General features: G+C 45.4%; 1 protein-coding gene across 4 annotated transcripts in view; it reads left to right on the top strand.

Annotated features, from left to right (window-relative positions):
- Positions 1 to 4118: 4118 nt before the first annotated feature.
- The window catches only part of LOC146866745 (uncharacterized), a 156226-nt gene continuing 132824 nt past the window's right edge, over positions 4119 to 27520 (top strand). For 3 of the 4 annotated variants that reach the window (XM_085601157.1, XM_085601147.1, XM_085601140.1), the window contains exon 1: positions 4144 to 4299. In XM_085601157.1, the coding sequence (XP_085457283.1) occupies positions 4276 to 4299 (24 nt within the window). In that variant the 5' untranslated portion in view covers positions 4144 to 4275. Of the gene's footprint in view, positions 4300 to 27520 lie in introns of all 4 variants that reach the window. The other variant, XM_085601168.1, reaches the window with a different exon arrangement.

Here is a 27520-nt window from a genome sequence, read left to right as displayed (position 1 = left end):
CTACAAAGAGGTTTCCTGACCTCAAGTGGAACTCCCATAAAGAATGCTGAAGTGGTTGGAAAATTGCTAGAGGCGATACAGCTGCCTAAAGAACTAGCAGTTGTAAAATGTGCTGCTCATGGTCAAGGTGATGATTTTGTCACCGTTGGGAACAAATTTGCCAATGACATAGCACAATACTGTGCAAGGAATAATCATTCCATTAATCGGAGTAAAGAAAGAGAAATGTCTTCTTGTTCCTTAATGTTTTCTAATGCGGTGGGAACATGGGAGGAAGTGAAGCAGTTGCAGGATGAGGCAGAAGATGAGGAAATGAAAGATTGGGTGAAAACAGGTTGTGCACCAAGGGAAAAAGACCATGTATGGGTCTATAGGGATGGAAGACCAGTCATGCCCAATAGCATGTTGTCAACAATGGCAAGGATGTATCATGGCCAAGGACACCTGGGGAGGGATGCTATGATAAAGGCCTTTAAGCAGACCTGGTATAGTCCAAAATTCAGGCTGATAGCAGAGAGTCTCTGTCAGAGATGTCTGATATGTCAGCAATTCAATCCTGGAAAGAGAACAGTGGTGAGCCTAGGAACAATAGGCAGGGAGGGAGGACCCTTCACAAGAATGCAGATCGACTTCATCGAAATGCCCCAAGTCAATAGATTAAGGTATGTCCTGGTGGTGGTCTGTTTGTTGGCCTATCCAACAAGAAGAAATGATGGGATAACAGTGGCCAAGCTACTGTTAAGAGATTTCATCCCAAGGTATGGGTTCCCAGTGACCATTGAATCAGACAGAGGGGGACATTTTTATAATGAAATCATGGGTTTGATCTGTGAAGCATTGAGTGTACAGCAAAAGCTACATTGTGCTTACCTCATCGTAGAACCCCGAATCTTGGCTGTACTTCTGGGATCCTCTTCTTTGTGGCAAGGGTGGTTTTGGCACCTGATTCTGCTGCTTAACAGCCTTCTGCTGTTGCTGATGCTGACCACACCCCTCACTCTGCACCTGTGAATTCAATGATGGATTGTCATCATTAGTAGACGGTGGATTCTTACACTCGGATTTCCAGTGCCCTAATTTTCCACAGTTGTGGCAAGGAAATTTCTTCTTTGCTTCCTCAATATTGCCTTTCCCTTTTCCTGGGCCAAACCTGGGTTTATTTCCTGGGTTATTTGCTTGTTCAACCAACTGAGCTTCCTGTCTTTCTGCAACTTTCACCTGTGCCCACATTGCCTTTTCTTTCAGTTTCCTTTGCTTCACCTCAATTTCATCACTGAAGTATTTTGCATGTCTCAGGATCTCATCAATCTTTTTGCTCTGCCAGTCTACGGTATGCTGCCTTATCATTTCACTGATTTCGGGTCGCAAGCCATACACAAATCTATATACAAAATGGCTCAGATCCTTGTCACCCAGATGTTCATCTCCACTGAACTGTTTGAAAGCCAGTATTAGTCTTTCATAGTAAGCATGGACTGATTCTTTCACTTCTTGATGTGTTCGATCTATTTTAACCCAGTCTGTTTCCTTGGGGGGTACCTTATTTTTCAAGAAGGCCATAACCTGCTCATACTTTTTCATGACCTCCGGATCTGGAGCTCCTGTCTTTGGATCTCTCGGGTACTCTTTAGTGGGCCAGTCTATGACCATCTTACATTCTGCCCACAGGTCTGCTGGTACAATTATATCAAACAGACTATTCAGGTCGATCCACAGCACCTTTGACAACTTCACAAATCTGTCGACCTGTCTATACCACTCGACGGGCTTCTCTCTTAGTCGAGGAAAACCATTTGTAAATGACAAAATATCTTGTCTGGTCCATGGGACATGTACGTACCCTCCTCCTGGAATCTCCCTCATGGGGTAAGCTGTCACTGCTTTCTCCTTTTCTTTCATAGGGAGTAAGTTCTGTCTGCTGCATCCTCTCGCTTTCTATACCATCTATCTTTCCATCTCTCCACATCTCCCCATTTTCTCAGCAAAGCAATCATCTCCTTAATCTGCCCTGTTCGGCCTGCATTATTCAGATTCTCAATGTCCTTATCTGTAAAATCCACTCGGTAAGGCTTTTGTAAAGCTTTTACCTTGTCCATGTCAATCCCCATTTCACTGGCTATTCCTTTCAACCTGTCATGTATGTTCTTTGCTCTCCATGTGATACTTTTACATAGAAATAGAATCTCCCCTTCCTGATAATTTTTCAGCGTTTCTGTAGGGATTGTTCCTACAATCAGCTCCTCCATTTCCATACGTAGTCTAGCTACATCAATTCCCTGGGATTCTTTTTCTTTCCTCTGCAAAGCCTTCAGCCAATCATTCAAATCTTCCGCAGTTATTCCCATGGATTTTTCCGCACCCCCTGGTTCTGTCACTCTTTGTGGTTCTAAAATCGATCCTCTGTTCCCTTCCACACATCCAGAATTCAAACCTGAGTTAGTCTGCCCATTCAACTCTCCTCCACATATGGTATGTCTCCACTGATTTTCTCCTGATCTCCACTGATTTTCTCCCGTTCTCATTTCTGCCTGCTCTGGAGGAACAATCAATCTATTGCCCACATATGGAACTGTCAAACCACTTTCACCAGTCCTCTGCTTGATGATGATCAGACGCGTGTGACTGTGAAATCACTCCGTCTGTGGAAGTAGAGGGGATTCGGAAGCTCCGATCTGCACCACCCACTCGCACACGGATACACACAGTCACATAGCCACTGACATAATATATGTTAGAAGTAGTGTCACTCATTAGTAGTACACCTAGTAAACTAATTTAACTTTTGAAGTAGCTTAGTATATATGTTTAACAATCATAAACTCTTAGAAAATGCTTACACTCACTGGATGATGTCATCAGTGATGTCATAAGTGATGTCATTTGAGTTGTCACCAGTGGTGTCACCAGTGATGTCATTGACCATGTCACGAGTGATGTAATATATGAGGTCATAAGCAGTGCATTGCGGGGTCGTAAGTTGCAGATAGCTCAGGTATCTATAACTGCTGAATTTCTCTGGTTTTGTACGAGTGAAATGTGACTTTAACTATAACGTTTCAGTAATTTTGTTTTTTTCCGTGAATATATATAAATATATATACACACGCACAGAGATGCAACTAGAGCCAACTTTTTCTGATAAAAATTTTGGAGGGGGCTAATTCTTCCAGCAATATGCAGAGTGGAGATGCAGGGGCTCTAAGAAGGGGTGAAAAAACAACAAAGCGTAGTTAACAAGTAAATGGACTTTTAAAGATCTGTGAAGTACTCAGGTGCGGCTGCAATAAGACGGACGCCAGACCAGCCAGCCCGGGAAGCTGTCTCAGCCCGGGCTGACACACATGACGGGGGATGAAGCGCTTTGAGCCCTATAAGCGTTGTGCTCCTGCACACACATAAATACACAGTCCTTCCCCCCATGTGTGATGAGACCTTGGATCAGGCTGCTTATGAGTCTGGCTTGGGACACTGATTTGCCCCTCAGTAAATCCTGCTGTGCAGCCTGAGAGGGGTGAGGCAACACAGGAGGTGGCTTTTTCAACAGCTCAGCTTATGTTCCTGTGATAATTTGCGCTCTCAACCGACCCTCTCAAAATCCGGTACATTTCTTTGTTGTAGAAAAAAATGTAGGGGCGCCAGGACAGTCCATGAAAAACAGGGACTGTCCGTGCAAGTCCAGGACGTCTTGTCACCCTAATACAGGAAAAGTATAGATTTAATATTCCTAACTCCACATTTACATGCCTTTAAGATATATATTGCGTAGGTACAAATATGTGCAGTAGGGTATAGAAAGAGTAAACTCATCTCTCAATGTTTTAGATTCCATATTCTCTGCCACCCATATTCTGGTTTCGTTATTCAAGTGCACATAGATGTTAAAGAGAAGTAGGCTCTGTCCCACCAGACGGACAAACTGACACAAGCAACACATTCAGAAAAGAAGCAAGCAAACGAGAGACAATAAAGCCAAAGAATGGTAAGTAATGTGCGAGCTGTAAGCCTGACTGTAGCTGACGAAGACACCCTTCTAACCAGGTCCTCTGATATTACGTGGGAACAGACACGTCAGTCGCGTCATGCAGCGAGTTCTGGTGATTAGTGTCTTTGCCTCGTGTATGCGCAGTACGTGTTCAAGTGAACCGCAGTTCTTAATGTTTTGGCGTTAAAAGTTACCTGTGTGGGTTTAGCTGATGCTGTTGTTCCATATCGCCTAATCTTCGCCTACTGGTCATACAGCTGTGTAATCGTTCAAACCGCCGCAGTCTGTAGAGAATGTCCGAGAATCTTTCAGATAAGGTGAGTGAGGCCATGTTCTGGAACGGGTTCCCTGGACATGGTTTAGAGCCATTGATCTCATCAATGTTTTACTTATTTACTGGTATATTTCATTATTGGGTACTGTCGCTACACGTGTCTCTGCTTTACAGCTCTAATTAATAAAACGTATACGTTGTGTGCATTATGTGGTGTGCAGTTGGTAGGCTGGATACAGTATCGTTATAATGAAAGTGTTCTGTCTGATGTTGTCTTCCCTTCCACAGACGTCTCAACTCTGTTTAAATGCCATACTGCTAGCAGTGAGTTCACAAAATTACATTAAATTTAATTACGCCATACTTCCACACTTGACACGGAGTAGTGAACTGAGCAGAACCTCAACCACTTTGAGTTTCGTCTGCTTACTGCCCTCTCTTTCGAGTAGTCGGACTTCTTGTGATCATCATATTTCTTTACCTCCTTGCACGTATGTCACTATCTTTTGTTCTCCTCCACTGACCAGTCCTCAATCGACTGTAATTTCTTCCATTCCTGCCATCATCAACTTTGAACTGGATGCATGGCCCTGCAGTGAGCATCCTTGCGAGAAGGGCCCACATGGGGAGAACAAAGAAAGATGAGCTTGAACCCTTGTAACACCTATCATTTCTGAAATCCTAGAGCCGTGCTGTCCAGCCAGTCACATGTGAATCCAGGTGGTGGAATTAGAAAACTAAGCAGCTGGAGCTAGGTTGGAAACATAGTTTATACGCATCCTGTAGTTTCTTCAAGTGCTATGCGAAGGGTGCTCATAAACATGAGAGTCTGGAAGCAAAAGGGGTGGCGCAAAAACCTGCTCTGCTAAGGCATACTCAAAAGAATACTTAGAATCGAAATTTGACAGTTTCCGCAAAGATCAAAGCCATCCATGTACACCAAATGGTCACTCTGTGAACTTAAATACACTAGTGGTGGAGTTGTCTGTTTCCACGTTTGCCACCTCATTTATACCAGAAACAGTGAGCTTTAAAGAAATGGGACCTATGTCAGCGCACGTGGATGGTGGTAAAATATGCTTTGGGGTGAAGTCATGCAGAGTTGATGAGGGATTATGCCAAGGAATGGTAGAAGTACATCATTTGCATTTTGGAAAGGTAGCGGCTATGAGTTGGTTTTACAAGACAAGATCGTGGAGAAAGTGACTTCGATTATCACAGAATGAGCCTCTAAAGCAGGTGGGAGTGGAAACATGACTCAAAAGAGGCTCTAAGGAGCCCTAAGAAAGATGGCAGTGGAGAATTTACAGCGCATCCTGGTTGCCCTGGGCAACTTTCCAGGTCAAGAAAGCCACTTAGACACACTGTATGAATAGCTCCCAGAAGAGGATGCCTAATATACGACTAAACCAAAATCCAAATCATTAAATGGCACTGAGTGCCTCCTGCATCCTGATAATGGCAAGGACATTTAATGGAACTTTTGACCAGACAGTCGAGCCTGATATCCATGTAATGGCCCTACTACAAATGGGAATACCCTTCAGACTTGAAGAGACTAAATAGCAGACAGGGGACCAGTTTCAAACTGCTATAAGAGTTGAATTTAAGTCAGTGAAGTGGGAGAGCGTCAATGAAATAGGTTGTACGCTCTTGGTCCTTACCGAGGATGCCCTTATAAGAGTGGCTGTAACCTCCAAGTGCCATTGAAACATCAGTGAGTTTGCAATATAGGACAAGCTGGGGGAGTTGTCAAATATGTTTTAGTGGAGAAAGTACAATGTGAGAAATGATTCAACTGGAAAAATGAAACGATGAAATTGGCTCATTCACATTTGGCCTTCATTGAAATCTGTGTCCTATGGATCTACTGAATCGGCATGTAGAATTAATAGTTAATTTGAATAAGATAAACAAGGTAACGCTTGGATTTCAAAGAAAGGGGGAGGGAGATTTGAGCCCAAAAAATATCAGGTGAATAAAATCTTCAATATCTCTCAAGGAAGATAATGAAAGGGATTATCTTGAAAATTTATATGAAATTTGTATTTAGAATTATGATAAAACAGTGCTCATCCAGCAAATACACTAATACTTTTGAGAATGTGGTTTTCCCAGTAAATTGAATACAATGATACAATGATTAGTTGTTTCTGCCCAGTGAAGGCATTCCCAAAGAAAAAGCTGGTGGCCTTTGTGAAATGAAGTATTTGAGTTAAATCTCCCTTTTTCCTAATCATCGCTCTGATGACAAACGTGTAGGACAGTAAGACGACGGGTGGACTTTAAGGCCCTGTGTGTAGTTCACAAAGCCATCTACGGAGGAGGTGCCTATGATCTACAAGTCCTATTTCCCTGCTATGAACCATCACGCTGTCTTAGATCCTCAAACACTGGACTGGTACTCTGCCCCAAGATAAACAGAGTAAGGTGGGGGGGGGGGGGAGCGCTTTTCATACCAAGGAGCTAAACTGTGGAATTCACTTCCGATACCACTCCGACTTCAATCCAGCAAGTCACTTTTTAAGAAGCAAATAAAAACATGGCTTTTCTCTCAATGCTAACCTGTCTCGCTGCACTAGCCTCCACTTACCTCAGCGCCAAGACGCCTCGGCATTAGTGCGCCTTAGAATTATTCAGTCAGTCAGTCAGGACAGTAACATTTAAAAATTCCAGATCGTTTCCTGTAGGGCTAATGCAGAAGAAAATCCATTAGCAAATTAAAATGATTGATATCACGCAATTGCATAATTTTACCTGTTGACTAGTCAACATACTTGTCCATTCTAAAAAAAAAATCAATGGATTTGGTTTGCTATTGAGAAGTTCAGATACATGGTAAAAGTCCTACAAAAAACTTTCTGACCCAACACAAAACTGTTCTGATAGAGAAATAAATTTGAAGAATTGCTAGAGCTAAAGAATGCACAAGATGCCTAGTTTCCTCCAAACTGTGCCCAAAGATGACACTAAAGTTCAGCGCATATAGAACCAGTTTATGGAGCAATACTGATGCCTGCTTATAACTTAAATGAATGATTTGCACTATTATTAATCACTTCATGGTTATACCTGAAGAATGGAGTCTGGTTGAAATGTTTAAGGTGCTTTTAAAAGTAAAAAAAAATCAACCAGAGTCCCCTCTGCATTGGAAGGAATGAAAACATTGTGGCTGAGCAACTCAAATATACAACCTAGCAAAACAATGGGACTGTTGCACTAAAGTCATGGCAATCTGGAGGGAAAGTCTGATAAATATGACAGGCGAATCGTCGCAATTGCATGATGTGGAGCCCTGCAGAAAGCACTGAAAATGAATTACCAATTCTAGTGATATCAGAGTAACCTTCTTTTATCTCAGTAGGTGAAACGTTGTTGCCGTCATTCTAGGTAATTGCCACAAAGGACAAAGAGGTAAGAGACGAAAAAGAAACAAAGACATGTCACACTCGCATTCGTATGAGAAAGAATGCTCACATGAAAGGCAGAAGTACCATTAAGATAGTAGCCGATATATTAGAGATTTATGTGACCATTTGTGTAGGATAGTAGCTAGTGCATTAAAGATTTATGCAACGATTTTGGTGCAAGTCACCGAAAAGCGAACCCAGGGCTCTTAGAACCTAGGCAACTTTTAGAAATCTACACTGGAATGTTTAAGATGGAAATTGACTCTTGCTTGAATCAATCAATCAATCAAAGGCATTTATAAAGCGCACTACTCACCCGGAGGGTCTCAAGGCGCTGGGGGGGGGGGGGGGTCCGCTACTGCTCGAACAGCCAGGTCTTGAGCTTCTTCCTGAAGGAGAGGTGGTCTTGGGTCAGGCGTAGTTCGGTGGGGAGGGCGTTCCAAGTCTTGGCGGCCAGGTGGGAGAAGGATCTACCTCCTGTAGTCGCTCTGTGGATGCGGGGGACGGCTGCGAGGGCGAGACTGGTCGAGCGGAGGTGGCGTTTGGGAGCGTAGAAGTTGAGGCGGCTGTTGAGGTAGGTCGGGCCTTGGTTGTGTAGGGCTTTGTGTGCGTGGGTGAGGAGCCGGAAGGTGATTCTTTTGTTGATCGGGAGCCAGTGCAGGTCTCTCAGGTGTCTGGAGATGTGAGTTCGTCTGGGGACGTCGAGGATGAGTCTCGCCGAGGCGTTCTGGATCCGCTGGAGTCTCTTCTGGAGCTTGGCGGTGGTACCGGCGTAGAGGGCGTTGCCGTAGTCCAGTCGACTGGTGACGAGGGCCTGGGTGACTGTTTTCCTGGTCTCGGTGGGGATCCACCGGAAGATCTTACGTAGCATGCGCAGGATGTTGAAACAGGACGAGGAGACGGCGTTGACTTGTCTGGTCATGGAGAGGGAGGAGTCCAGGATGAAGCCCAGGTTGCGTGCGTGGTCTGTCGGTTTGGGTGCGTTGCCCAGGGCAGGGGGCCACCAGGAGTCGTCCCAGGCGGAGGGTGAGGAGCCAGGATGAGGACTTCCGTCTTGTCTGTGTCTTGACCCTATTTATGTCAGTTGGATGACCAGGAGCCCCTTAGACTTTATATAGCGTGAGATGTTGGACCTCTGTAATAGAGAGTAAATTAAGAAGGTGCAAAGCTTTGGGAAGGAAGGGAACAGTAGTGGTTAAACCTATTATCTTAATGTACCACAGTAGTCTGACCGGCCTGAGTGTAATCTTTGATTTCTGGAGTCTGTATCATTTTACAAAAAATAAGATTCTAGGTTACTCTGTGTTTTGAGGGCAACATCACACCACTAAGGCCCCACATTCTGTAGATGCTGATCCAGTTGTGGAACAGTGTGTATGTGCCTGAGAGGCATGTCGAACCAAACCGCTTTCACAATGGTTCAGTCCTTGATTTTGAAGAACCTTGTTAGCAGTGGAGTGTTTTGAAATCTTTTTCTACAGGAGTACTGGTTTATCACCATTGCTTGCATATCTGAATTACCTGACATATTCACCTGTAAAGATTAACTAATTTACTGTGGAGCTTCCAAAATTCTATTTACTATAATTGCTGTCCAATAAAAAGTATGAGGCATTGTATTGTTCTGATTGTGCCTGGGCTTCAATTAAAAATCTAACATTAGGTTTATACCAGAGGCAGCTTATTAATGCAATAGAAGGAAACAATTCAAATTACAACCACATTTGTATTGATAAATGCAGCATGAATTAACGAATTACCTTTATTGTCCAGTTAATTAAAATGTAGACTTTTATCAAGAAAATCACAAATGTAAAACATCATCAAATTAAGTCCATCATTTACGTGTATCTGTACTGGCTTCGGTCCTTTGTTTTAAAATGTTTTTGACGCACATTAGCACTTTTAACCAGGACGCTCTTAAAAGCACGAATCATACATGCTAACATTTCTAAATCAAGTACTCAGTTAAACCAAAATTAAAAAAATATTGTTAATGTGAGCACTCTAAGAAGGCCAGATGGTGCCTTGGTCTAGTTTCATCATTCAACATATATGGCCAAAAGAAAGAGTCAGTAGACTTACAATATAATAGCTTTGATAGATAGTGCAAAAGATAATCCTGATAAAGTACTTAGTGCTTTGCTTATTTTCCAGGGATTAAAACTTCCAATTTTGACCTGTGCAAATATTGTGGGTAGACGTGCTTTATGCGTTTAAGATTGAAAGAAGTGAACAATATAATTCATTCATGATTGGACCTCTGTTTCAAACTTAGTGGAGACAAGACAGTATGCTTAGACTATTTTTAAAATTCATCACTCCGTCATGCTGGAAACAGCAGTGTAACAATCAAATAACTATGGGGGTCATTACGATGGCGGGCGGACCTGAGTGCTTGGAACCGGTCGCCGGTATGGTGGCGGTCCCGCACATAGAATTACGATGCGACTGCCACCGTGGCAATCGCATCTTGCATCTTTACCATTGCGGCCGCAATGTTAAAAATGTATGTAGTGCGTTTCCCTGCACTACGTTGCAGGCACTTACTGCATGGAAATATACCCCCCAGTGCACCACCTCCAACACAAGGGGGGCCTGCAACGGGCCCCCGAATGCAATCTCCGCCAGCCTTTCAATGGCTGGTTACCCACCACGGAAAGGCTGGCTGCGGCCAGCATTGTAATCTGGCGGACAGTGCCTACTAGGCACCGCCACCATTTTAGGCATGCTGACCGCTCCGCCAGGCAATCGGCGGTTGGAAAGCGATTCCCTCGCCATCGTAATGTGGTGGGGGGAAATTGCTTTCCGATGGCGGAGGGCCCGCCACCGCACTGCTGGCGGTGGCGGACCTTCCGCCATCGTAATGACCCCCTATGTTATTGCAAAATAGACAAGGAAAACTGGATTTCAGATCATTGTGCTCAAACCACAAAAATAAAAACTGCAAAGGTTAAAACATAATTGCTATCCTAGTGTGCTTGATCCAGGAAAATAATACTTAGTTGTTTACTTTAGATCTGCCTTCATGTGGCTCTGGAATGAAGATAACTGGTCTAAGGAGTCACCATAGCTCATTTTAATGTAGCCAAAGGGAGCTCCTTTAAAACTCTCTCTTTGCTAATTTTTAATCTGCAGTGCACATACATTTAAGGAATTTCCTGCAGAACATCGCTGCCTCTCCTATGAGACATGCTATGACTGCTTGCCGACCAGTACGTATGCTGTTTCTAATAAAGTACTGTCTCAGCAATCCTTTCCGTTCTGCCATTAGAGCTGGACAGGTACAGGTACAGACAATGTCTCCCTTTGGATAGTTACAAATGCGACATAAGATCTCGGCAGTTGATCTCCTCCAAACAGGGGAATTAAAACATATTTGACAATTACCTAGCCGATGTCTTGGCAGCTTGAGCGTAGTGTTTAGATCAAACAAACCCCCTTACTATGTTTGAGATTTGAGGAGTACATATAAATCTGTTATCATCCATGCATGAAATCTTATGGACAGCACAGCTTTGTCCATAAGGGATTAGATCTTTTTCCTGGATGAATTTGTAACTCTGTTAAAAGCTGATTGTGAAAGGGTTAAAGCCCAAAGATCCTCAGCCTTAAAAGTGGCTAAGGCCAGGTTTAGATAATCAGATGCCAAAATGTTTCTAGGGTCACTTATGACTTTCCACATATTAGAACTTAAGGTAAGTCTTCAATCGTTTTTTAGCTTATCACAAAATTTCAAATAAGCACCCAAGATGCTTATACTCTGCCTCCTGAGGACGAACTCAAGGTGAATTTGAGCAGTAGAGGCCTGGCAAGGAAGATCAAACACGCGTCGGTATGTTCCTGCTATGGCATTATCAATTGGTTTATCCGCTCTTCCTCTCAAGGCCTCGACTCCATAGATGAGAGAGGGAACATGTTCCATGACTTGAAGAAGTGGCTGGAGAGACAGACCTTTTAAAGAGTTCCGTAGGGTGTTAAAAGCAGCGATTACAGTGTTGTTTCTCCTTTGTACTGCTCTGTTTCACAAAAGCACCTTCTTGAATCAAAAATCACCTCCAAATAATTGTATTCCGCCACAGTTTCCAAAGCTGACCAATCTAGGTAGAATGTGGGTGGTGAAGATGTTCTTTTTGTCACTAGCATTGTTTTCTTTTGTTGAAATTTACTCTTAGCCCATGTTTTGCTGCGTACTGGGCGGTTATGTTAATCAGGCACTGTAGGCCGACCTTGGTATAACTAATTAAGACAACATCGTCGGCGTACAATATATGTGAAGCGCTAAATCCAGCCACCTTAGAGGAATGAGAGTTGACTCTGTTTAGAGCTGTTGTCATCTCCACAAGATACTAGTTAAAAAGAAACTGAGCTAATACACATACTTGCTTTAGGCCTTTTCTCAGCCGTAACCTTCTCCATGTATCTATGTACAGCAACTGAATAGCTCTTAAGAAGAGAGGAGAAATTCCCCAGCCTTGCAACTTGGACCACAAGATGTTTCGCTGCACCGCATCAAAGGCTGATCGGAAGTCCACATTACACAGGGGTAGATTTAAGAGCTGCACCTAGATTGTTCGATTATCAGGTCCAGCATCTGGATGTTGGGTGTGGCATTTCCCCTAATTAACCCAGTTTAATTTACCAGTACCAATGAGCTCGTAGCAGTCTAGCCTGACAATTTGGCCAGCAGACATTTTGCAAAATAATTAGCTTCCTCATCTATTAGGACGATCAACCTGTAATTGGAAGGTAGTGTGGTTTTTCCTGCTTTATAAATTGGGGTCAGAATAGACCTGCGCCAACTGTCTGGGATTTCTTGGGTAATGAGAACATGGTTGCATAAAATGACCAGATGTTTGGCCCAAAATTGGGGATTCTGTGTAAAGTTCACCTGCCAGCAGCTTTTTGGACTTGAAGCACTGTCACAGCGACGCATGATGATTATTTTCTCTGCTTCTCCTGTCGAGGTGGAACTCAATGAACATTCCTACTCCAGGCTTAAAGGCTCTCTTTCTTGACCCCCACCCTGTGAGGATTCTGAGCCCCCATACATTTCCTGAAGATAAGTTGATCAGGAGGCTTCCAAGATATTCGAAGTTGATGGGGGCACCTGTGGGACTGTGGCATGATTCACCAATTGCCAAACCTCTGCCATCATTTCGTAAGAACTTTACACCAGTACAGGTCAGCCTCAGTCTTGGCTGACTCCCAAATGGCTTTTTTATATGAAGATCGCAACTTTGGGAAGGTTTTGTTCCGTAGGGTCAAATTTGGGCTGTTTCAAAGTAGCCATAATGCATGATTAAGCTTTTTTTAGCTGTTATAAGTTGGGTGAGATCCTTCTAGGCTGAGCTCACACTAAAGCTAAAATGTTTGAAGCCATTTAGGCATGGTCTTAGTCCTCCAGGAATAGTTTACAGAGCTGGGTCCACTGGGCTTGAGATTGTTTCACAAAAACTCTCCCATTGGAGTATGGCCTTGAGTGCCACTTTCTAGATAGATCCTGTTGTCCAATACAGCCTTCTATAATTGGTCGTAGAAACTATGCGGATAACTGGCTGGGCTTGGCTTGGTCATGCACGGAGACATGTACGCTTAACTGGATCCTCTGCGGTTAGTGATCGCTTTCCAGACGGCTTCCCAGGGCATAATAAGCTGCCATACAAAATAAAGGGAGAGACACAAAAGTGTAGTCAATGATTGAGTTAGAGGTTGCCAAGTGATGGGTTGGTTGTGCCCACTCAAGAATCTCAGGTGTTTCACATCTTTTATGAATTGTTGCCCAAAAGCATCCTTTCTCTGCGTGCAAGACTGAAATGAGGAGATGTGCCAGATCTGGTCATATGTGACAAGAACCACGCAGGCCCAGTGTACAGAGTACCTTAATCATGGTCGCAACAGCGAGATGCAGGGTGCAGATGAGCGATGCATCAATATCGAGCCCACAGTCGAGGAGATGCGCCGATTTTCTTTACGCAGTGGTGACGATGCGTCAGGTCCGTTGGGCGAAGCGCATGTTCAGATTGCGGCATGGCGGTTCTGAAGGTGATGTACCGGCTTAATCCGCTCAAGAGGGGTGATGTGTCGATCTTCTCCATGCAGTGACGGTGATGCGTTGTTCTGAAGTGGCGGTTCCGAGTACGATGCGCCAAATCTACTCCCGCAAGTAGGTCAATGCACTGGTTCTCCTACATGCAGACTGGAGATGCGTCACTTTCTCTGATTCAAGTGTCTGGGTCCACTTCCAGTGAACCAGGTACAGGAGCAGGGGTAGAGACTTGGATAGCCCTGAGTGTCATGCAACAGGAGGCAAGTGAAAAAGCCCTTGGAGATCACAATGTTGTAAGGCAGAGTCCAGCTCTCCTCAGCAGGGTCAGGAAGCAGCAGGGCAGCAAAAGAGAAAAGGAGGCCTTCCAGGTCAGTAGTCCAGCAGTGTCAGTCCTTGATGTAGCACAGCAGTTATTCTGACAGAGTCCAGTTTAAGGTCAAGAAGTGTCTGATTTGATGGGGTCAGAGCCCCAGTAATTATACCCAGTTGTGCCTTTGAAGTGGGGGTGATTTCAAAGAAGGATCTTTGAAGTGCACAGACCTGGCTCCAGACTAACTGTTGGGGGTAATCAGCCCTTTTTGTGAGGCCATGGCACAGCCTATTCAATTGTGTCAGCCCCTCCCTCCCTTCCTGACCAGGAACAAAGAACTTTACAAAATATTAAAGGAATTCACTAGCCCCTCCTCCTGCCAGTCTGAAAACCCCGCCTCAAAGGATTGGGTGGACACACTATCCACCTTCTTCGAGGTGAAGATTAACACCATCCATTGCCTTTTTCCTAATCAGATAGTTGCACACCATTACAATTTGTCCGACAGCGAACATACACCTAGCTTAAGTTCTCTAAAAGAATTTACCAAATTTACCCAAGAGGATGTCAGTATTGCTCTTTCTAAGGTCAAATCAGGCTCTCCTACCGACCCAGTCTCACCTCACATTCTGACCAATATCGGCCCTGCACTTCTCAAAAGCCTCACTGCACTTTTCAATTTATCCTTAAGTTTTGCAACTGTGCCCATAAAATGGAAAGCAGCCAGGGTCAAACCTATCCTGAAAAAACCTATTTCCGACCCTAAGGAATCTAACAACTATCGGCCCATCTCTCTTCTCCCTTTTTTGGGGAAAGTCCTTAAGAATAAGCAACTTTCAACCTTCCTAGAGAGTCATAAATTGTTGGACCCTTCCCAATCAGGGTTCCGGGTGGCCCACAGCACTGAAACTTTGCTGATAGAGGTAGTAGACAATATAAGACTTTCCCTGGACATTGGCTGGTCCAACTTGATCTATCAGCTGCTTTTGACACCATCTCCCACAGGACTCTAGAGCATTGACTGTGGGAGATGGGAATCAGGGAAACTGCCTTAAATTGGCCTAGGAGTGAATTAACTGATTGTACTTCGACGGTACAAATTGCCACCCTCGTGTCTCGTAGCCAGACGGTTGACAAGGGAGTTCTAAATCCTAAATCCCACTGTTTCCAATCTTTATGTGGCACCCCAGCAAGAGTGATTAGATCGGATGGGTTCAACACTGTGTCATACGCAGACGACACACAACTATTGATTACTCTTGGCCCAGATCCAACTGACACCAAACTCAAATTCATAAATTGCATGACCAATATCAACGTCTGGATACAAAACAACCACCTGCAACTCAGTGCCAGTAAGACGGAGATTATTTTCTTCGGGAAGGCCCAAGAACTATGGTCCAGCAACTGATTGCCTCCTAATCTTGGCCCTTGTCCTTCCCCTAAACTTGTGGTCCATAACCTTGGAGTGAAGATCGATAACAAATTGTCCATGAAAGACCATGTTAACCATGTGACAGGCATCTGCTATGGACTAATGCGAAGCCTACGCAAGATCTTCCAATGGATCCCAGTTGAACCAGGAAGCCGCTGGTCCAGGGTCTAGTCATCATTTGGCTCGATTAGGGTCTAGTCATCAGTCTGTAGCTTCTAACCAAGCTCCAAGTGCTTCAGAACACTGCCGCCAGACTTGTATTAAATTTAACTTCAGGGTCCCCGTCGGCACATTGTCTGAGAGCTCTCCACTGGCTCCCCGTCAGGAAACAAATCCGCTTCAAGATCATCTGTCTGGTACATAAAATCATTCATGGTAACGGGCCAAGATATCTCGCCAAAACACTCATCTGGCACCTACCTAGTGGAACCGTTAGAGCCGCAACCAAACATCTTCTCACCCCTCTCAAGATCCGTACCGCCAGCAATGGCGGCAGATCCTTTTCATATCTCGCCCCCACTTTGTGAAACTAGCTTCCACTGCAGCTGCGTATGGTTACCGACCATAGTCAGTTGCGGAGAAAGCTAAAAACCTGGCTATTCTGATCATCCTCTTTTGCTGCCGCTGTCGTCTTTCCTTTCCTCTTCAGGTTTTGGCTAGCAATTTGAGACCCTCGGGTGATATGTACGCTTAATAAAATCCTATGACTATGACTAAGAGCCATCAGAATGCAGATGAGTACTCAGACACACCAAACCTTCCCGTGTTTGTGGCTGTGTAGAGAGAATTCTCAAAGTGTAGCCATCATCCATCTCAGACGTGTATTGGAGACAGGCTGCAGGCACATAGAGCTGTAAGAAAGAGAAATGTCCACTTTCTAAAAGTGGCACTTCTACGATAGTAATGTTAAATCCAACTTTACCAGTAAAGAGCATTTATCATTACCATTCCAAAAATATAAAACACAAGACAACTACTCCTTTCTAATCAGGAATTACAGTTTAAAAGTGTATTAAGGAATTCCCAATGTTCACCTATGAGAAGAGTAGGCCTCACTGTAATGAAAAACTAATTTAGGTGTTTTTCACTACCAGGACATGCAAAACTCAAAACTTCATGTTCAACCTTTTACTTACACAGCACTCTGCCCTATGGTCTACCTAGGGCCTTCCTTAAGGGTGGCTTATGTGTAATAAAAGGGGACTTTATGGCTTGGCAAAGGGTTTTAAATGGTAAGTCAAAGTGGCAGGCCTGAGACGTGTTTACAGGGCTCCCTGTGTGGGTGGCACAATCAGTGCTGTGTCATAAACTAGTTCTTGTCTCTTCCCTACTGCTCAGCTGCAATGTGTGATGACCTCATAGAATGTTTGGGTGCCTGTGTGTCTGTGGAGCGTCAGTTGGTGAATGCAGGCTGAGCGGCAGGGAGGCTGCTCCTGGTGGGGCTACGCTTCATCTTCTCATATACTTCTACTCATCTATCCTGGAACTAAGCTACAATAAAGATATCGTGTTTATACACCCGGCCTGTGTATCATCCATTTACAACATTTTGGCGACGATCTTGAAGAACCTACGCGTTGAGTAAGGAAGGCCCTGTACAAAGGAACCAATAGACTGAAACTTTAAGGAAAAGGAAACATTCCGGTAACCAAGACATTGAAACTTTGAAGAAACGCCCTGGTCAGCCCCACCAGTATCCTTCAATATCTGGACAGCCTACAGCCTTGGCGTTTCACCTTCTACTACCAGTCTGCTAACAGTTACTGTGGAGATTACTGCCATTCTGCTGCCTTGGAAGTGTTGCTCCTACCCTGCTGTTCTTACTACAGTCGTGGAACAGGCTACTGATTTGGATTGGCAGTAGCAACTGGTGCTTGGGAATTGGCACCAGCGATGTGTGCTGGGGAAAACCGGCACCCCTGTGAGGTGTTACACTTGAGGAAAAAAATAGTCAGAGGCTGGTGGTCTACTAACAGTTTTAGCCTGAGTTTTCCAGAGGTGCAATGTCTTTAACGTTTCCGTGCATGGCGCATCCTGTGGTGTTTCCTTTTTTTTTTAAGCCTGTGGAGAGAGGCTACTGCAGTGAATGCTGAGGATACTGCACTGTTTACTCCTTGGCACTCCAGAGGAAAGGGAGCGATGCGTTGTGGGGAAAATCGGCACCGCACACACACTTCAGTAAGAGACTACCAGCTGGGTATTATTCTCTAACTGTGAGTACTTTCTTGCCGATTTTATTGCCCTAGGTGGTTATTGTTGCACCATGGTACTTAAACCATTGTCACCCATTCAAACTCGTCACAAGCTGTCAACAGCCTGTGCATACAGGGTAGAGCTCGCACAGCCTTAACTGATACCGGTTTCGTATGCCGTTACTGTGACAATTGATCACACGCGGAGAGGCACTGGAATCTTGTGCTGCTAGGAGTCGCTCTGCTGCCTTGACGTGCCGGTAGACACTCGGGACGGCGTGAACTACGTGCCCCCATCTTTCAATTGGACCCTGCATGATGTTACCTGCATATCATATGAGTGTTTAGTGCTAACCACGGTTGCTTTGACATTACAATAAAGTTAATTGAAGGCTTTTTTTTCCGTCAAAGGCAACGCTGTGTATCAATACTGAGGCAGTTTCCAGCTTGCTATCGACACCAAAGTGAAGTTTTCAATCTTCGTGGTCATTGTACAAACATCGTTCAACCTTTTGGCATTTCGATGAGTCAACCGATTTGCGGCTAAGACTGGTCCAGATTTCCATAGAAGCTGCACGCAACACATCAGCAAGTTTTGAAGGCCTTGCGGGACACTAACCAGGATGAAGTCTCTGCGCTACACTGCATTGGATGTGAACAGCTATATGGAGCTTTTTGGTTAAGACCTCGGGTGAGAGACCGCTCACCGGAGATTGAGACTTTCCTTGCTTGCCATTATATTGTATGTCCTGTTTCCGTAGGTGTGCGCTTACGGTCATATTTTGTGTGTGCACCCTGTCATGGGGAGGTTGTATGAGCGGTCAGTGCCCATATTCAGTTTTTCAGTGTCTTAAGTTCATTTTTTTTCTTAGGTGTTTAGAGTGTATCCATGTATGGGGAGGTTGTGAGAGCTGGGAGTGCTATGGTGTACCCTGATATTTGGGGAGGTTATGGAGGTGGTGTACGTCAGTGGGCGGTCTGTGCTCCAATTCAGTTTATTGTACTGTGTGTACCCATTTACTGAGAGGTCTTGGGGGTGGTGGGTGCCCCAATTTAGTTTAGGGTGACGAATACCCTATAGTGTACCCTGGTATGGGGAGGTTGTGTGGGTTTTTAGTGCTCAGTTTTCTAGGGTGACGTATACCCTACGGTGTACCCTGCCATGGGGAGGTCAGTTGTTGTTTTGGCATTTTGTGTCCTTATACAGTTTGCTCTGCGGCATACCCTGGTACGGGGAGGATGTACCCTAACATGGGAAGGTCAGTTTTCTAGGGTGACATTCACCCTATGGTGTACCCTGATAAGGGGAGGTTGAGTATGGTGTACCCGGCCATGTACACCTATTCCAGTTACAGTTTAATTTTCAAGCAAAGAGTGTACCCATTTACGGGGAGGTGGTGAGTGCGGTCAGTGCTCCAGTCCATTATTAAGTACAGAGTTTACCCATTTGCGGGAAGGTTGTGGGAGCGGTGTGTGCCCCAGTACATTTTTCATGCAAAGAGTGTACCCATTTTTGGGAAGGTTGTGGGAGCGGTTAGTGCTCCTATTTAAGGTTATTTTATGTTAAATCTAGGTTGTGTGGGCAGTTAGCGCCCCAGTCATATTCTCAAACATAGAGTCTACCCTTTCATGGGGAGGTTTTAGAGACGGTGTGCGTCCCAAAGTCATGCCCTCGCACTTTTTGTTCTTCCCAAGAGGGGGGGGGGGATGGGTCGTGGTGTTCATTTTCCTCAAGTATTACTCCTAGTTATTTTTCCAAATAATTATTCTTCTATTTTTCATGGTTTAGTACAACTATTGTCATATGCTCTTTGAAGTGTTTCTTTTCATGGTTATGTGATTTCTAATTTATCTTTCCTAATGATTCCTGTACATTTCATGCATGTTTATTTAGTGTGTTACTTCTCATGCTTGTACATTTTGTTATGTTTCTGTTCCTCTTTTCTGATGTATCGTGTATAATGACATTGCCACTATTGCAATCCTTTGCTGTATTAATTCCCTAAGGAAAGAGGGTGTGTCATAAACTAGTTCTTGTCTCTTCCCTACTGCTCAGCTGGAATGTGTGATAACTTCTACGATAGTAATGTTAAATCCAACTTTACCAGTAAAGAGGATTTATCATTACCATTCCAAAAATATTAAACACAACACAACTACTCCTTTCTAATCAGGAACTACAGTTTAAAAGTGTATTAAGGAATTCCCAATCTTAACCTATGAGAAGAGTAGGCCTCACAGTAATGAAATACTAATTTAGGTGTTTTTCACTACCAGGACATGCAAAACTCAAAACTTCATGTTCAACCTTTTACTTACACAGCACTCTGCCCTATGGCCTACCTAGGGCCTACCTTAAGGGTGGCTTATGTGTAATAAAAGGGGACTTTATGGCTTGGCAAAGGGTTTTAAATGGTAAGTCAAAGTGGCAGGCCTGAGACGTGTTTACAGGGCTCCTTGTGTGGGTGGCACTATCAGTGCTGTGTCATAAACTAGTTCTTATCTCTTCCCTACTGCTCAGCTGCAATGTGTGATGACCTCATAGAATGTTTGGGTGTCTGTTGAGCGTCAGTTGGTGAATGCAGGTTGAGCAGCAGGGAGGCTGCTCCTGGTGGGGCTCGGCTTCATCTTCTTATATCCTTCTACTCATATATCCTGGAACTAAGCTACAATAAAGATATCCTGTTTATACACCTGGCCTGTGTATCATCCATTTACAACAAGCTGCAGGCCCATTAGTGGTACAAAAGGGGGTGGTGATGGACGGAGCATCAGAACCAATCAAACACTCACACCCAGTCAACAGATATGGGTTTGATCCATCACCGTTCTTTAGCCCACTCTGCCACCCCAGTTCAGACATGGCCATATGCAAATCAGTCTGACCCTGTGCCTCATGGGAACAGTCCAGCCCGAACTGCCAAGCAGGCCCATTAGTAGCATTTAATTTACAGGCCATGGATATGGCGTATACCACTTTACAAAGCACTACAAGTAAATTAAATATGCCAAAGAGGTGTAAACCAATTATATCATGCTTAGAGGAGAGAGGATATGCACTTTAGCATTGGCCGGTCAGCAGTGGCAAAGTGCTCAGAGTCCTAAAGCCAACAAAAAGAATTCAGCTAAAAGAGGAGAAGGAAGTCAAAATGTTTAGAGTGACCCTTCAGGGGAGGCCATTTTCTAACATGTGTCCAAAGAGCGACACCATCAAACACTAAAATGTTATGAAATATTTCAAGCGAAATGTGGAACATGGCCCAGAAAAGTATGCGATGTTGCTTGAAAAACGAAAGATCTTTAAATACAACAAATACTTTTCTCAACAAGGGAGGTAAAGTGAACAACCACTTTCATTGGCTTTTAAAAGTGGAAGTACCATAATCCCAGGCCCCAATGTGTCTACAATTGGATATAAAAAAGTCCAGGCCAATTACTACGAACAACTGAACACTGATACCTCCGAGTGTTCAGAGATGGATATACAGAATTGTGTTACTAACATCCGTCTGAAGAAGTTCTCCCTGACTCAGAAATAGCAACTTTACACTCCGTTGTTGCTGTCAGAGGTTAATTTAGCGAGAATTGTACTTATGGAAACATCTTCCTTGGAGCCTTAAGATTATTGGTGTTGTGTACACTGGCACATGATGATGGTATCTTCCCTCCCACCACGAGGGAGGATTGATTGGTGGGGATGCTCAGACCAAGCAGAGTAACTCTGGACATTACATCTTACTGTCTACGTTATACTTAAGATTGTCAAATCCTTACCAAAGTCCTTGCAAACATTTTTACTTGCACCCTCATAGCCTGACATCTCCTGAACAATCTACCATTGTTACTGGTTGGAGCACTTCATGAAACATATGACGTTGTTCTATATATTTAGTCACCCCTAGATGGAGGCTTGACTTCCAGCTGTAGCAGCCATCGACATGGAAAATGCATTCAATACTCTGAATTATAAATACCTGTTTTCAGTAACCGCTAAAGTGGACTTTTGAAGTGAAATTATATCTTGAATCCGTTTATTATGCATGGAACCCATAGCTCAGGTTCTTAGTGGTCGGCTTCTATTTGGTACCTGGTGGGTGCGAAAGGGGGTGCTGTCTATTCCTTCAGCTGCTGCCTTTGTGGTTGAGGTGTAAAGTCCTTACTAGAGGAATACCACTGAACAGATGCATGGATGTGAAAATTCTGTATGTATGTGACATAATTTACATTAGGGGCCGGGAGCTTGCTTCTGGATCGGAAAGGCCACCGATAAAGATTTCAGGCCTTCAGATAAGAAAAGTAAATCATCGTAGCTTCTTCTCCATAGCAAGGATATGGTGCATACCCCTGACTATGTCCGCACCTCGACTTAGGTAAGGAATACCTACATTTTGATATTTAGATATTCCAGTCCATCATAATGATACATTGTTATTCATGGAAACATTGGTAAGTCCATATTTTCGACCTGAGAAATGATAGTGATACAGTTGACTAGGGAGCCTATTGTCTTTCTGTGCTGCCTCAGTCTTGCTCACTGAACTGCACTCAGGAGAGTCTCCATTTCTTTGTTACATATTGTCGTCAATGTCCTTCCTTCTAGTGCTTTTCGATGACTAGGGATGCTACACAGACACCTCACTAAATTATAACTAAAGGCTAAAAACTCTTGAAAAAGAAATTTGTTAGACACTAAACCTTCATCATCCTGTGCAACACATCCACTGTGATGATATTATCCGAGGCTCTAAAAACTGGCAGAAGCCATCATCGTACACACTTGGTCTAACATTGGCGTCACAACAGAGAGCTGTTCAATAAATGTGTACTACACACATTTGCTGGCATCTGCCAGATGTTCTACGTTCTAAAGGGTCAGTTCCTAACGAAGGGCTCGATTGGTAGGATGGATCGCCAAACATGTAACCTCAATAAATACTTGGAGTCTTACACACGCACTTTTCAACTTGACTAGAATGACAAAATGAGTATCATTCCTTCACTGTGTCATACGAGGTGTGAGCAAAGAAACTCTAAAGAACGAGTTCCATGACGCAGAGTGGGATTTGGGAACAATGTGCCACACCAGCCTTTCTAGGAACGCCAGACTTAGGCTCATACCAAACATGTTACACTGTACCTGGGGCGTGACCAAGCCGTGGACTAAAATGGCCGCACCGCATTGAAGCTCCACCGGCTGTACTAGCACCATAGCAAATATCCTCCGTTTACCATGCTCGATCTGCGGTAGGGTCGACGCCATCGGACTGGTGAACACATCCTGATCCCAGAGATCCCACCGGTCTGAAGATCGCAGCCCGAGAGACTGAGATTCCCGTCCTGGGAGACCTCGGGTGAGAATACTGAAAATGGCGGCGGCTCCGGCGGGGGGTTTTCAGATTCCGAGGACGGAAAGTGAGACATGCGGATGCGCTGAGCCCCAACGGTGGAGCCGAATTGCGGTGAGTGCACCAGGCGTGGGTCTAAACCCATCTCCCCCCAGCCTGTGACGTTCCACTTCCGGCTTGAGCGGTGGTCCGTTTGATCGCCCACCTGCCGGCAGAGTGGGCGCTCCCGCACAGTGCTAGGCCCGTGCAGGCCGTTACCAGGTTGGGCTCACCGAGATCTACAGGGGTTAGCCATTGCCCGTGCCTGGGTGTCTCCCTACTACCTGCTGCTGGTTTCGTCGGTAGCTTCGGTGCTCCGGGCTCTGGACCTGCAACAATACTGGGACCTCACCTGCCTCCATTGCGGCCCTGGGGTCCACATCGGATGGCCTACACAGCTCTTATCCACCATTGACGGTTGGGCCCCGGGCGATGCGGCACTGAACCACATTGTGCAGCAAAACTCCTGTCTCTGACCTGACCTCTGCGATGGCACCAACCAGGACTGTACCGGTATCCAGCCTCGACGAGTTGCGGCAGCACACGAGGTGACTGTGTGCTCTTCCTGATTCCCGCAGTCGCCGACTCTCCCAGGCCTGGTCTACATTGCTCTCCCTCTGCAACGACGCCGCGATTCCCGTAGACCTATCCTTCGGTAACCACACCTGGTACAGACCTGATCCCTGTCCTCCGTCGAAGATCCTTCCTTGTTGCACACCCCGGCCCGCTGTTTCCCGGATCTCCGAGCAGCCTGGGCCACAAAGACCCGAAACAAAAGACCCTCCCGTTTGAGAAACTAGCAGAAACGGCTCCGGAGACGAGTACCATAATGATGAAAGGCGGACAAGATGTGCAGCCCACTGGGGACCCCAAGGGACAGGATGGCTCGTTGCTTCAAGAGATGAGGGCGGGGTTCAAGGCCTTGGGTGGTAGGTTTGATGCATTGGACAAGAACCTTGCTGACCTTGGTGCATGATCGTCGGCTTGATGTCGCAGAAGCGCGTATATCTGACATTGAAGATGGCACGGCGCCATCCCTCAAGAGGTTTGAGAGAGTGGAACGTATCCTAAAAGACGTGGCAATGAAAAACGAGGACTTAGAGGCGCGCAGCAGACGGAATAATCTACGCACTCTAGGGGTGCCTGAGTCCACTGCCACAGGTTGCATGGACACCTTTGTCGAGTCTCTGCTGGCTGATATGTTTGGGAGGGCCTCCTTCACTCCTGACTTTGTGGTGAAGCGCGCGTATCGCACTCTGGGCCCCCTACCTAACCCTGGTTGCCCTCCTAGGCCCATCATCACCCGAATCATTAACTTTAGGGACCGTGACACTGCGCTACGCCTAGTTCGTGAACAAGGAGATACCACCTAGCAGGGCTCCAAACTGTCCCTATATCCAGACTTAACCATTATGGTCCTGGAAGCACATCGCAAGTTTAATGGCGCAAAAGCGACACTGAGAAATCTTGGCCTACGATACGGCATGCTGTACCCGGCGAGACTGTGCGTGGAGATCAGCGGTAAAGCCCGCATCTTTGACAGCCCCACAGAGGTCTTGGACTTCTGTCGCATGTATAAAGACAACACTAAGACAGTCGCAGATGGCGCTGGGCCCTCCTTATCACAGAACGGCTCAGAGGCCAGCATGGAACTTTTCAGTGGGTCTGGACATGGCTGATTGTCTCCGGAAGCCACCCCTTTCTATTCTACCTATTGCACTAAGTGACCTTGGGATATTTCTTTGTACACTCATCATACCATATTGCTTGGTGTATACCATATACCATAGTTTCTCCTTTTAGTTATTTGAAGTGCCTTTGTTGGGTTATTCGCACCCTATTGTTACCACGATTGGTACTTGATATTTGATAATGTTGGTTTTGCCTTACAGGTTGGGATGTAAGGTTGGGTGGTGGGTGGCGATTGCCATTGATTAGTTTCGCTTGGTTGCTCATATGTTTTATCACAGTCACGATTCCCATTGAAATGTTGTAAACTGCTTTTTATGTCCTCTCTCTTACTCCTCCATGGCCACCCTAGGTACTGTCAGTGGGCCCTCAGACCTCTCACTGCTGTCATGGAATGTCCGTGGCCTCAATGATAATCGCAAAAAACACCATGTCCTGCACTATCTTCTGCGTCATAAAATTGACATTGCCTTCCTGCAAGAAACTCATTTGCCTGCTTCTGACCCCTCCCGCTTCGCAGCCAGTTGGGGAGGCCATAGATATTTGACCAACTACAGTAACTACGCCAGGGGCACTGCGGTCCTTATACATAAGAGGGTCCCCTTTAGCCCACGCGCGATCATAAGCGACAGAGAAGGCCGATCTACTATTGTTGTCGGGGCATTGATGGGACAGACAGTGAGCTTAGTGAACGTTTACGGCCCGAACACAGACTCCCCTGACTTCTTCCATTCCCTACTTGCTCAGCTTTTGAAGTTGGACCAGATAGCCATTATAATGGGTGGAGACATTAACATTGTACCCGACCTATCCCTGGACAGCACATCCACTGCTTTGGACTCAAAACCCCATGTGCGACGAGCACTGCAGTCCTTATGCGACCAACTGTCCCTACTAGATGTTTGGCGCTCTCAAAACCCAACCCTCCCGGCATACACTCATTACACGGGATATCGCAACACCTCAACCAGAATTGACTATTGGCTAATATCCTCTAGCGTCTCCAGCTGGTGCCACAAGATTCAGACCCTCCCGTGTACATATTCAGACCATTCCCCGATACTGCTAGCACTGAAGGCGATCGAAGACTACTTTACCATAAACACTGGTACTGTAGACACCTTGGCAGTTCTCTGGTTGGGGTTCAAGGCATAAATACGGGGGTATGTATCTCTAAGCAGGCCGGGGTGCTTCGCGCCTTGTGCACCACGTTGTCCAGGTTGAAACACGAGCTTGCTGATTTGGACGCCACTTTGGCCCAGGCACACAGCCCCAAAACTGAACAGGCCTGTCTGGGCCTCCTTGCGGAATACAGAGAAACTGCTGACCGTGACATTCTCTACATGGGCAAATATCACACTGCAAAACAATACGGGCGGGGGAGAGAACGGGAAGGGTTCTGGCGCAAATGCTCAGACCCCCATATAGTAAAGCCTATGTTACCGAACTACGGACACCAACGGGCGATCACTTTTGGGTACTGCTGAGATCAGGAATGAATTACTGACGTACTTCAAAACATTATACACCTCCAGAATAGGGACTGACCATGCCGCCCTGGAATCCTACTTGTCTGAGATAGCGTTGGTGTATCTCGAGAAGGATATGCAGGACTTCCTGGCTGAACCCATATCAAAAAACAACGTACTGGCTGCCATTGGTTCCCTTCGATCCTCCTCTGCCCCGGGACTGGATGGGTTCTCAGGCGACTTCTACAAGGCCTTCAAGGACTTGCTAGCCCCGCAACTCATTGATGTGTACGCAGAGGCACTAGAGAGACAGATATTACCCCCCATCCTTCGAGAAGCAGTCATTATTCTTCTTCCAAAGCCGGGCAAAGATCCACTGCTCTGGGGCTCATATAGGCCTTTATCTTTATTAAACTTGGATTACAAAATTCTCGCCAAAATTATTGCTGGGCATCTATCTCAATTACTGGAATTTCTCCTCTGCACAATCCGGCTTTGTTCCTCATAGCTCCACTTCAATGAATCTCAGGACACTTTTCTCAGTACTGCACAGGTTCAACCCGGATACACTGGCGGCCGCAATTCTGCTTGACACGGAAAAGGCTTTTGATTCGCTAGAGAGGCCCTTTTTCACGTCAATCATGCGTCGCATAGGTATGCTGATGGGCTTCATGGCCACCACAGCGCTACTTTACCGCCTCCCGACTGCTCGCCTTTGATTGAACGGTACGCTCTCACACCCCTTCTCACTGTCACGGGGCACTAGGCAAGTCTGCTCACTATCATCCTTACTTTTCATCCTTGCTATGGATCCGCTGATCAGGCATTTTCAAGAAAAACACCTGCAGAGAGGTTTGCAATTTAATACAGAGCCCCTGCTTGTCTCCTTATAGGCAGACGATACTATCCTATATGTCCGTGAACCGCGTGTCAACTTAGACCCCCTCATACGCGAGATACATCGCTTTGGCGAGCACTTTGGCCTGGGCATCAATTGGCACAAGTCCATCATTTTTCACCTTACCCGTAGCACTGCCCCTTGGGAGCTCGAGTTCCCGCTAGAGTGGTGTACAGACTCCGCTAAATACTTGGGCATACATATTCACCTAGAAACGGAAATGATAGTTCGCTTCAACTACGGACAGGCGATTTCTGCTCTGGAAACACAAATAGACAAATTGCTAAAGTTGCCGCTATCGATAGCGGGTGGGGTAGCCATAATCAAGATGGTTGTTCTCCCTAAGTTCCTCTACGTCTTCAACAATATCCCCATCCCTCTCCCAAACAGTTGTTTTGCGACACTCAGATCTCACCTGATACGATTGG

The sequence above is a fragment of the Triturus cristatus genome, chromosome 1_2 (assembly GCF_964204655.1).
Source record: "Triturus cristatus chromosome 1_2, aTriCri1.1, whole genome shotgun sequence".
In the NCBI taxonomy this organism is placed as follows: Eukaryota; Metazoa; Chordata; class Amphibia; order Caudata; family Salamandridae; genus Triturus; species Triturus cristatus.
The sequence above is the reverse complement of the archived record's forward strand: the minus strand, read 5'-3'. Positions and strand labels throughout refer to the sequence as shown.